Raw genomic sequence first — 12684 nt, 5'->3', positions numbered from 1 at the left:
ATTGACAGTGGGCTGTCAGACACCACTGATTTCTAAAAAGAACTCCCCATTGGCTTCAAACTTAAAAACTGATGGCTTGATAATGCCCAAGGAAATGTAATTGTGAAAAGAAGAGAAAGGCACAATGGCAATTGCAGTATCATGCTATAAAACAGAGTTTTTACTATTGTTAAAAAATAAATACATTTTTGCAACAAAAAAAAATGCCCCAAATCAGTAGATTTACACCAATGCAACCCAGCTGAAGCTTGATGTAAATTAGAACAGAATGCCATGGTAAACCATTCAAATGCGATCATCATCCAGATCTAGTGTTTTGAAATTATTACCTTAAAAATGATAGTGTGAGTATTTTGTATGTAATAATAACAGGAAAAAGTTAAGAAAAATCATTTAACAGGATGGGGTCATAAATTACAATGCAAAATGGTGATCCATGGCCAAATTGAAATTATTCCTCTTTTAGTGGCTCCTGTTTGTTAACAGGAGCAGAACATGAGGCTTAATTATAGCCTGGTACTGAATAGAGGATCATATCTAAATCTATATTATTCATCATTTTATTTATCACTTTCTGAGGATAAAGTGCTATTTTGAAAATATGAACAATATCTGGATGCACGCTACAGTAGACCAGCTCATACCAGTTTTCAAGGTCTCAAAATATCCTCAAATATCACAACTATAATTAAATATTTCATTTTTATGTTAGAAGATGTTTTCTCAAGATCTCTGTCATTGTAACATATTCTGGTTTGACTTTTATTCTTTTGTGCCTCCAAATTCTCATTTTTTCCCAATGGATTCACTGGCAATGAAGGCTAAACCAGCTATAATCTTTTGTCTCTTTCACTATGAATTTATTTCAAGGACAATCAGTTGTGCTTATGTTAATACTAAGAAACAAGAGGTGTGGACCAATAATCCATTGTGTAGATATAACTTCTCTGAACCCAGGAATAAAGTGTCCAAAGCTATCAGCTAGTTTGAGGAAAATGCTGAGAAAATTAAACCTACATTTAAAAATTTCTAAATCACTTCCTGTTAACATGAGTTATAATTTGTGATTTTCTGCTATTTTTTCTGTCGCGCCCCTCCCAGCCCGACCTTTCTGGTTACTTTAAAAAAATAGTCTAAGTCAAAATATGGATACTGAGAAAGAAAGGAGAAGACAAAACAAGAGTTTAAAGGAAAAAAGTCACAAGGAAGAGAAATGAAAGGAGAAACTAAATGTATGTGTAGTGACAGGGTCAGGCCAGATGGCTACAGGAGAGTGTGTTGTTTTGTTTTGTTTTGTTTTTAAACTTTGAATATGTTTAACATGGAAAACCAAAGAAGATGGTTGTGTTACAGCTGCATGTTTTTCACGGAACATAGATGCAATGACACGTTGGCACCTGGATCACCGCAGCAGAGCCAGGAAGTTGTTCATTTATACTGTACATTCACAGTAATGGGCAGCAAGCAGCACTTGGAATCCAAAAAGAAACTGCACCGTGTTCCAGCTGAATGATGGAGGCAGATGGTCGGACTTAGTCCAACATTTACTTCAGATTCTTAAAGAGTTTGTGAGCCACACAGTGGTCCCTGGCATGCAGGAAGTCAAAAAGCTCTTCTGTACATTCCTCCTGTGTGTGGGACCTTGCGGACACTCGCACTTCACACAGCTCTAGCTTCTCCCGTGCCTTCACACACTTCTCAGTCTGCTCACAGAGCTCCCTTACTGTGGTTAAAGGATCCACTACCTCTGCCTCCTCCTCCTCTTCCTCTTCCTCAGGTTCACCGCTGCGGCCCTCCAGCATCTCCTCATCCCGCAGCCCCATCGCCGCTTTGCTCCGGCCTCCCTCACAGGCACAGAAGGAGAGTGTTAGAAGGCAGATATATTAGTCCCAGATTAAGCAGCTCCATTTTCCCTGGGTAAGGTAACAGGGGCAGTTCCAGAACTAGAAGGAACTTGCTGGAACAAATTCAGGCAGGCAGACTAATTAGGAAACCTGGAGCCAATTAAAAAGCTGCTAGAATCAATTAGGGCAGGCTGGCTAATCAGGGCACCTGAGTTTAAAAAGGACCTCACTTCAGTTTGTGGTGTGCGTGCGAGGAGCTGGGAGCAAGAGGTGCTAGGAGCTGAGAGTGAGAAGGTGTACTGCTGGAGGACTGAGGAGTACAAGCATTATCAGACACTAGAAGGAAGATCCTATGGTGAGGATAAAGAAGGTGTTGGGAGGAGGCCATTGGGAAGTAGCCCAGGGAGTTGTAGCTGTTGCACAGCTGTTCCAGGAGGCACTCTAGACAACTGCAGTCCACAGGGCCCTGGGCTGGAACCCAGAGTAGAGGGTGGGCCTGGGTTCCCCCAAAACCTCCCAACTCCTGATCAGACATTGGAGGAGTTGACATGGATGGTGGATTCCACCACAGGGGAAGGTCTCTGGGCTGTTCCCCAACCCATATGGTGGATCAGCAGAGACTGCGGGGATTGTTCTCCTTCCTTTTTTCCATACCGGCCAGTGATGAGGTTAGCTGAGTGAACGGCAGGTTTGAGCCACTAGCAAAAGTGGCCAAACCTGAGGTCTCCTGTGAATTTCTTAAGCAAGCAAATCCGCCAATAAGCTCAGGACCCACCAAGGCAGAGGAGGAACTTTGTCACATTTATACATTTATACATTTATACAGTATACATTTATTTATCTATTTTAATTGAATGTTTGCTTCTAAACAGATACCAAAAGGAAGAGTCTGATTCTAAAACATTTTTGTTGGGCTGAAGTTACTTGTACCAGTAGTTCTACTGACATCAATGGGACTACAAATGTGGGTAAGTGCTACTCAACGAGAAAACTTTAGAGAGTCAAATCCATATTTTATGTATATTTGTTCCCCACCCTTTTTCCTAGGGTTCTCTCAAATATTATTCATTTGCATATTTATCATGTGCTCATATGTATGGCCAGTCACAGCATTCAGCAATATTAGAATAGTGAATAAAAAGTGAGCACATTACCAATAATAAGCACTTCTAAAAGGCCTGTGGAAGCAAATACAGAAAGGTGTAAAGCTATAGTGGAGCATCTGCAGAAGGAAACTTTATAAAGAATAATGTACAGAAGGATTCAGAGAAGGAGTTTAATGCCAGAAGGAATCATTAAATCATCTAGTCTGACCTCCTGCATATCACAGGCCATTAAATTTCATCCAGTTACCCTATATTGAGGCCATTAACTTGGGTATGAGTAAAGCCAGAAAGGCATCCAGGAAGCAAATTGATCTTAACAAGGTGCTTCACTAGCATCTGTAGAGTCATTTGATTTGAAGTATAGTATTAACTGACATGAGGAAGGTACATCTTAATTATGCTCTGTTTCTTCAATTAGATTTAATTTTAGCATCTGTTTTTATGTTTATCAAATAAAACATCATGGATTGAATGCATTACAGATCAACTGATGCATCCTTTTAACTCCCTTACACTGCTATAGTTAAAGTTCGATTAGTGATTCCTCTACAACCTTCTAGTCTATAAACAAATTACACAAAAGAGAGTGTTATGGTCTATTGTGCTGTCAATTAAAGCAAACTGCCTCAGATTCAGACACAATTGAATGTAATAGCTCCAATGAAGCTGTTAAAATATAGTATATTGTGTCAGCAATCTGTGTAAGAATGAATCTGCAAGTAAAGCTCTAAGTAGTGTTGCCTCTTTAGCCTGAGCAGTCGCCAATATTTGGGACTTTGAGGATTGTTTCCATTAGGATGAGAAGTTGATGATTCAAGTCAGGTATATTCTTTGGTGTAAACTTATCTATTTACCAAAAAAAGTACACAAAGTCCTGTTTGCGTGAACACAGTGGAAACAAACAGCGGCTGGCAGTCTCCTTGGTCATAAATGCTCCAGTCTGCTACTTCAGGAGTCCTGTACCTAAGGAACTCTATCTTGCTGCTTCAACTTTAGTGTCATGCTCACAACTGGTGCTACAGACTTTCTGATGGCTTTCTCCCTTTATTACACTCAGGCTGAAAAACCAACATCCTAGTCCCTGCATTTGCAGTGAGGGAAACCCCTTAGCTCACCCAGCTTAACTCTGACTGCCATGTACCTTGGGCAGTCCCTCCATTGTTTGCAGCTGTTTCTATTACAAAAAGGGAATTAACTGCTCCTTCCACTGAGTCTGAAAGAGTGCTTGGCACATCTATTGATTTTAACCATGTCTGTAATGGTCTTTGAGTCATATTCACCTGATGGCAGTCATTAGCATTTTTCAGCATAACAGTAGTTTGATAGGTGGATAATGGATAATGCACATTAGCACATGCAACTTTTCTTTCTAATTGTCTTTGCATTAATAACTGTAGTTTTACTTAATACTCCAATCTAGATGTTAGAAAGGTCAGTGTGAGTAACTGTATTAGATTTCCATTCTATCACTATGGAATAGCATGTGTAGTGGTGAGAGGGGAACTTGCCTTGCAATAACCTTTAGGGAGTAAGCCTATGGACCCTCCTTAGTGACCACCTGGGGTAAGGTGCCTCAGATCCAAATATATCCTTATCTTCTATGTCTTCCCCAGGAGCAGTTCCACTTTCATTCTGGGGCACCCCTGCGGCAGGTAGCAGCAACCCAGTCTTGGAGGCTATATGCTCTCAAGGTATTGTTCAGAGGGTCTTCAGAAAAACGGCCTGAGCACTTTACCTGTTAAACCCATACATTTTGGAGTAACATAATATATTAGACTCTGCTCTATTTATATTCTAAATATACATTATTTAAAACGAGTAAATATGACTGTCTCCCTTTAAGTGACTTGCCCAGTATCACACAGGAAGACATGACAGAACCTGAGTTTTAGTCACAAGATATTTGAATATACTTTCTCCAAATAGGAAGGCAAAACTGATGCTGCTGTTGCCAAATCTGCCGTTGTCCTTTGTAAGCTCATTTACATGGAAAACATAATGCTGCTCTTTTGTTTCTAAACAAATTCAGCATTCAGCTAGTTTAGTGTTTTTTCGTGTTTACTTTTCCCTTTTTTATCTGCTGGGACTCCTTCTGTCTCCCATTTCCCTTTGCCTCAAACTTCATCCAATTTATCTCTTACAATTATCTTTTGTACACAATCACTGTAAGGCAAGTAGAGTGTTTTCCAATATTTTATTCATAATTTAAAAGTATATTTTTATTCTGAACATGCTGAGACTTGTTCAGCAATTTGTGAGCATCTAGGAATTTCTTTTTAGACTCGCATCAGGAGGCCCAGCTTTCAGTCTTAGCTCTCCCCACCCTGTCATGCAAACACTGCAGTTGCTAGATTTTAAAAAAGGCAGTTTTCATTTAGAATATATAATAAAACTGCCTTCGGCAAAATCTGAACCTGTGAAGTCTGGTGAATAAATAAATACATTTCACCTGTTGTAAAAGATATAAGCACAGACACCATATGGTAATGGGGTCATATTAGTAGGGTCAGTGGTAGATCCCACTCCACCAAACAGATCAGAGCATTCTTACCTCGACATAAGAACATGTATCCCCTCCAGGGTTACCCCTAGTTCCCAAAGATGGAAGAGACCCTAATTCCTCCCTTCTCAGGGGCTGGCAACCCACTTTAGGACTAATGGGCTCTAGCTTTTTAGGCTATGTCTGTATTTATGGCAGTGTGAAGAGTACATACCCTGCCCACAGCCCTAGCACAGATTGGTAGCAGTGTTAGTGAGTCACTGAGTAAAGACAAGCCAGAACATTAGGGTACATACCCTACATGGCTCTCTACTATGCAACCAAGCAGAACCTTCCCCCATCTACACTGATATGGGGAAAGGCTTTGGTAGGAGGGAGGCAGTGAGGAAAAGCTCTGACAGACCTTTCCCCTGACTGAATCTTTCACTGCCGCATGTAGCTACATATCACAGTGTGGAGATAGCTACATGGCGCAGTGAAAAGTGGGCTATCCGTATCCTAAATGCTGCCGCTAATGTGGACAAGGCCTTGGTGCTTGGTGCTTCCCCTGGTGGGTAGGTGCATAAACTGGTAGACAACAAGCAATTTATAAGTACTGGAAATCAACAGATAAAGATATAAACAATGTTTGATTCCTTGAAAAGACAGGTAAATTGAAAGAAGGGAAAGGGAGCAGGCAATGGAATCAAGGATATCAAATAAATGAGTAACTATTTAGTTGCACAGCAATAATAAAACAAATGCCCACTAACTAGATAAAATTACCCAATATTGCGGGCCCAGTCGAGTCTTGTACCTCCGTCTCTCCTTTGTGGAGCTGGAGCCTCCAGGTTGGTCTCAAACCTCATGGCTGAGAAAGAAAAAATAGTTACTTCCCTTCTGATGCAGGTTGCTGTTCCTGGGCTACTGCACCTCCAGCTGCTGTAACCTGACATTTAGGAGCAAGTTCTCTCCCACAAACACAACTGCTGGTGGAACTCAACTCATAGATTGGGGTTGTTCTGGCCTTGTGCAGCTTTATCCAGGCCTGCATTTGGTTGCCTGCTCATCCATTGGTCTCTTGATCTGGCCCCTACAGGCTGTTTGTCTTTACGGCACAAGTGAGGCAGGAGTCTCAGGGCTTGTCTACATTGCAGAACCTATGCTGAACTCGCTATCCTGGCAATGCCCCTACTGTAGGCTCTGTGTAAACCAGCAGGGTAAGTTTTTTCTGCTAAAACAGCTACACTGTCTCCCTGAATGACAGTGGTGTGCCAACAGAACCACTCTTCTATTGGTGTAGATGTATCTGTTCCTGGGGTTTTGCCAACAGAGCTATGTCAGCTGGGAGATGATTTTTTCCAGACTACTAGTTGACATAGATATACTGGCAAAAGCTCTATGGTTGGACCAAGCCTCAGTTTCACTTCTGTAGTATCTGTCCTGGGGTCTATGGGAGCCAACAAACCATAATTAGAACTGCAAATTCACAGCCAGTTTCAAATCACAGTAACATGGTGCAGCATCTCTAGAGGAAGTCCCTTTTTTCATCACTGAGAAAAGTAATACAGCCAGGCTTAGGAATTGAACAAAAACCCTAAAGAACTAATGGATATATCACTGAAGCCATTTGGACTGTATCTGATGACAAAAGAACACAATTAAGATTAATTTGGCCACATTTCAACAGTAGTAAATTAATCTTTTTTTTTCCCTTTCTTTCACCATCTAATCTGATCCTGACTGCTTCAATATGCTTTTTTTAGGGTGTACTTCTTTTTAATGGCATATATTACAGCTAATGCCCTCTATATTCATCTCTCTTCTCCCTTTTTCCCATTTCCCTTTTAATACATTTGCTTAATACTTCTAATTTTTCTCAAATACCTTTTAAAATAATATCATTGAATTCTTAATAATACTCCTATATTTGCCATATATCCTCCTTTTTGTTATGCAGTAGTCTTTCTTTGGCTGCTTTATACATATTTTTTTCAAACCCAACTGTATTTATATCTTCATTCAATTTTGAGCATAATAATTTTGCAATTTGGAGGGTTTTCATAGTATAATTTGGACTCTGCTGAAAAGTGAAGGAGCATGATTGCAGTGTGAGAGCATTTTTTCTGTGGGTTTGATATATCATTCTTATTTTTCCAGTAAATTAAGTTACCCAGGAAAAGCATAAAGAAATTCAGTTTTTCAACCTAGACACATTCTGACGGGTTGGACCCCCCATTCTGGGATGCCACCTGATGTTCTGGGGTTAAACTGACCCTCCCCTGCTCAATCAGCCTGGGTTTCCACTCCCTGCTTTGCTGAATTAGGCTCTTCGGCCTCTGGCAGCACACATACGCAGGTAGGGACACACCCTGCTGCAGACACAGACTGAAGTCAGCTCTGTGTGAGAGGGCTCCCCCAGCACTCACATGCCCACCCCTTTTGAGAGACACACCCCAAATACTACTATCTCGCACTGTATAGAAATATCTGTACAGCCCAAACTCATAAAATTTGCTCTCTTCCTCAGTGTGAAGAGAGATGTGCACAACTTCTTGCCTGCCCCCTTAGCTAGAAATTACATAAACTGGGTTTTATTATAAACAAGAAATAAGTTTATTAGCAACAAAAGGTGAATTTTAAGTGAATATAAGAGACAGAACATAGCAGATTACTGACCAAATAAAGCAAAATTTGCAAGCTAAGCTCAATATACCTTAAGAAACAGGTTCCAAAATGTAAATTCTCACCCTAAATGTTATTTTAGGCAGGGTGAAAAGTTTCTGTGGTTCAGAGTTCCAGTTATATTCCTTTTCAAACTGGATCCCTGTCTCAGTCTGGACTACCACTTTGCCTTCCCTTCAGGTGGCTTTAGCAGTCTTTCTTCTTGGGCAGCAAGGCCATGGAGAGGAAGAGTCTCATTTAACTTCCTCCCCACCCTTAAATAGGATTTACATAAGTAAGGAGACCTTTGTTTCCCAAACTTGATCCCCCTACAAGAAGTCCCAGGTAATGTTTAGTTTCAGGTGACAAGACACCTGACTTTGTAGTATCAAAGAGTCCATGCACCAGTGGAAGTATGGAGCAGGAAGGCCAAGCCTTTTCACAGTCCATTGTCCTCGCTGATGGGCCATCAGCCCTGTCTGGCTTTTCCATTGTTGCACCTGAAGAGTTAGCAGTGGGCCTCACCCAAAGTAGCATAGTTGAAATACATTGTCAATATTCCTAATTGCACATACAGAAATGATAGGTATACATATTGTATAATCACATTCAGTAAATTATAACTTTTCCAAGGATATCTTACAAGACCCCATCTTGCATAAAGTCTATCTGTTATGTCATATTCATATCATAAGCATATTTTCATAAATATCACACATACTTTTCAGATTCCCGGTATATACAATGCAATGGTATATGTCTAGCAAGCACCAGCTCTTCTGGAAATCTCCATGTTCTAAACTGAAATAGTGACGGAGGTGAACCTAAGCCAGATTTGAGGATTCATTTTTTTTTTTTTTGGAAGGGAAGGGGTGGCACAAACACGGACATACCATTGTAGTTACTCAGTCAGATCCTAGCCCCCACCCCTACCCCACACTGCTCCAACCATTTTGGGGCCATAAAGTTGCCCTAACATGCCAGCTGAGGAGCCCCTTTTTGAGATGGGAATCTCTGGTTGCTGGTAAAGCCAAAAGAGCTATCTCTGCGATGCATTCCTGACCACCTCGCCGCCCCAGCATAGATGGAATATTTCAGATAAAACCCCCACATATCTTAAAAACAATGAAAAACTGCTTATATGGATGCTTGCTTTCCCCTAAGGCTTACCATTCTCAGTATCTGGGAAGTGCCAAGTACACAGACCCTTTCTCTGGTTGTCAGCCTGTCTCCCTGGATTTCTGGCAGGAGACCTCCCACACATCTTTCCCTGAGAAGCGCTTTTAAACCCTTCAGGTCCTATTGGGATGATTTTAGCTTTGATAGGCCTCTCTCTTTTTCTTGAACTTGTAGAAGAGTCATTTCCAATTCTCTCTGCTTTTGTAAGATGTCTATGACAACCATTTCTCTCCCTAGAATTTGTCATTGGATTCTGGAGGATGTGCAGGAAACTTATGCTGTGTTTCAGTTCATCAGCGGTTAGATCACTGAAGTTAGGTTGAATCCTGAAATTATTCACCTAGTCATCTACTGAGATAATATCATGTTGCTTCATAGATTTAAAGACATATCTCGTATGTCATAAATAGCAATTTGGTGAAAGTATTTGGTACATTCTTCTTGATCTTGAACATATGTTCTGTTTGTATCATATGGCGTTTTCCCCCAGTACTCCCATATAATTTTGTTCCTATGCTAAATAGTAGTACTATTCTCTTTAATGTCTTTGGCAATGTCAATGACTTCTAATGACAGGTTTCAGAGTAGCAGCCGTGTTAGTCTGTATTCGCAAAAAGAAAAGGAGTACTTGTGGCACCTTAGAGACTAACAAATTTATTAGAGCATAAGCTTTCGTGAGCTACAGCTCACTTCATCGGATGCATTTGGTGGAAAAAACAGAGGAGAGATTTATATACACACACACAGAGAACATGAAACAATGGGTTTATCATACACGCTGTAAGGAGAGTGATCACTTAAGATAAGCCATCACCCACAGCAGGGGGGGGAAAGGAGGAAAACCTTCCATGGTGACAAGCAGGTAGGCTAATTCCAGCAGTTAACAAGAATATCAGAGGAACAGTGGGGGGTGGGGTGGGGGGGAGAAATACCATGGGGAAATAGTTTTACTTTGTGTAATGACTCATCCATTCCCAGTCTCTATTCAAGCCTAAGTTAATTGTATCCAGTTTGCAAATTAATTCCAATTCAGCAGTCTCTCGTTGGAGTCTGTTTTTGAAGCTTTTTTGTTGAAGTATTGCCACTCTTAGGTCTGTGATCGAGTGACCAGAGAGATTGAAGTGTTCTCCAACTGGTTTTTGAATGTTATAATTCTTGACGTCTGATTTGTGTCCATTCATTCTTTTACATAGAGACTGTCCAGTTTGGCCAATGTACATGGCAGAGGGGCATTGCTGGCACATGATGGCATATATTACATTGGTAGATGCGCAGGTGAACGAGCCTCTGATAGTGTGGCTGATGTGATTAGGCCCTATGATGGTATCCCCTGAATAGATATGTGGACAGAGTTGGCAACGGGCTTTGTTGCAAGGATAGGTTCCTGGGTTAGTGGTTCTGTTGTGTGGTGTGTGGTTGCTGGTGAGTATTTGCTTCAGATTGGGGGGCTGTCTGTAAGCAAGGACTGGTCTGTCTCCCAAGATCTGAGAGAGCGATGGCTCGTCCTTCAGGATAGGTTGTAGATCCTTGATGATGCGTTGGAGAGGTTTTAGTTGGGGGCTGAAGGTGATGGCTAGTGGCGTTCTGTTTTCTTTGTTGGGCCTGTCCTGTAGTAGGTGACTTCTGGGTACTCTTCTGGCTCTGTCAATCTGTTTCTTCACTTCAGCAGGTGGGTATTGTAGTTGTAGGAATGCATGATAGAGATCTTGTAGGTGTTTGTCTCTGGCTGAGGGGTTGGAGCAAATGCGGTTATATCGTAGAGCTTGGCTGTAGACAATGGATCGTGTGGTATGATCTGGATGAAAGCTAGAGGCATGTAGGTAGGAATAGCGGTCAGTAGGTTTCCGATATAGGGTGGTGTTTATGTGACCATCGCTTATTAGCACCGTAGTGTCCAGGAAGTGGATCTCTTGTGTGGACTGGTCCAGGCTGAGGTTGATGGTGGGATGGAAATTGTTGAAATCATGATCGAATTCCTCAAGAGCTTCTTTTCCATGGGTCCAGATGATGAAGATGTCATCAATGTAGCGCAAGTAGAGTAGGGGCATTAGGGGACGAGAGCTGAGGAAGCGTTGTTCTAAGTCAGCCATAAAAATGTTGGCATACTGTGGGGCCATGCGGGTACCCATCGCAGTGCCGCTGATTTGAAGGTATACATTGTCACCAAATGTGAAATAGTTATGGGTCAGGACAAAGTCACAAAGTTCTGCCACCAGGTTAGCCGTGACAGTATCGGGGATACTGTTCCTGACGGCTTGTAGTCCATCTTTGTGTGGAATGTTGGTGTAGAGGGCTTCTACATCCATAGTGGCTAGGATGGTGTTTTTAGGAAGATCACCAATGGACTGTAGTTTCCTCAGGAAATCGGTGGTGTCTCGAAGATAGCTGGGAGTGCTGGTAATGAAGGGCCTGAGGAGGGAGTCTACATAGCCAGACAATCCTGCTGTCAGGGTGCCAATGCCTGAGATGATGGGGCGTCCAGGATTTCCAGGTTTATGGATCTTGGGTAGCAGATAGAATACCCCAGGTCGGGGCTCCAGGGGTGTGTCTGTGCGGATTTGTTCTTGTGCTTTTTCAGGGAGTTTCTTGAGCAAATGCTGTAGTTTCTTTTGGTAACTCTCAGTGGGATCAGAGGGTAATGGCTTGTAGAAAGTGGTGTTGGAGAGCTGCCTAGTAGCCTCTTGTTCATATTCCGACCTATTCATGATGACGACAGCACCTCCTTTGTCAGCCTTTTTGATTATGATGTCAGAGTTGTTTCTGAGGCTGTGGATGGGACTGTGTTCTGCATGGCTGAGGTTATGGGGTAAGCGATGCTGCTTTTCCACAATTTCAGCTCGTGCACGTCGGCGGAAGCAGTCTATGTAGAAATCCAGGCTGCTGTTTCGACCTTCAGGAGGAGTCCACCCAGAATCCTTCTTTTTGTAGTGTTGGCAGGAAGGTCTCTGTGGGTTAATATGTTGGTCAGAGGTGTGTTAGAAATATTCCTTGAGTCTGAGACGTCGAAAATAGGATTCTAGGTCACCACAGAACTGTATCATGTTCGTGGGGGTGGAGGGGCAAAAGGAGAGGCCCCGAGATAGGACAGATTCTTCCGCTGGGCTAAGAGTATAGTTGGATAGATTAACAATATTGCTGGGTGGGTTACGGGAACCATTGTTGTGGCCCCTTGTGGCATATAGTAGTTTAGATAACTTAGTGTCCTTTTTCTTTTGTAGAGAATCAAAGTGTGTTTTGTAAATGGCTTGTCTAGTTTTTGTAAAGTCCTCCTTTCCCCCCCCTGCTGTGGGTGATGGCTTATCTTAAGTGATCACTCTCCTTACAGTGTGTATGATAAACCCATTGTTTCATGTTCTCTGTGTGTGTGTATATAAATCTCTCCTCTGTTTTTTCCACCAAATGCATCGGATGA

The 12684-nt window shown here is 41.9% G+C and overlaps 1 protein-coding gene across 1 annotated transcript; it reads right to left on the bottom strand.

The window, feature by feature from the left end:
- Positions 1-1345: 1345 nt before the first annotated feature.
- LOC119851909 (cytochrome b-c1 complex subunit 6, mitochondrial-like) lies at positions 1346-1856 on the bottom strand. Its single transcript, XM_038392513.2, has one exon. It carries the CDS (start codon positions 1821-1823, stop codon positions 1545-1547), a length of 279 nt encoding a protein of 92 aa, XP_038248441.1. The 5' UTR covers positions 1824-1856; the 3' UTR covers positions 1346-1544.
- Positions 1857-12684: the final 10828 nt, after the last annotated feature.

This window comes from Dermochelys coriacea, chromosome 2 (genome assembly GCF_009764565.3).
Source record: "Dermochelys coriacea isolate rDerCor1 chromosome 2, rDerCor1.pri.v4, whole genome shotgun sequence".
Taxonomy (NCBI): domain Eukaryota; kingdom Metazoa; phylum Chordata; order Testudines; family Dermochelyidae; genus Dermochelys; species Dermochelys coriacea.
Note: the sequence above shows the minus strand (reverse complement) of the source record. Positions and strands in the feature narration are given on the sequence as shown.

Coding starts and splice junctions, on each gene's coding strand:
- LOC119851909 (XM_038392513.2), bottom strand. CDS start 1,823: ATGGGGCTGCGGGATGAGGAGATGCTGGAGGGCCGCAGCGGTGAACCT.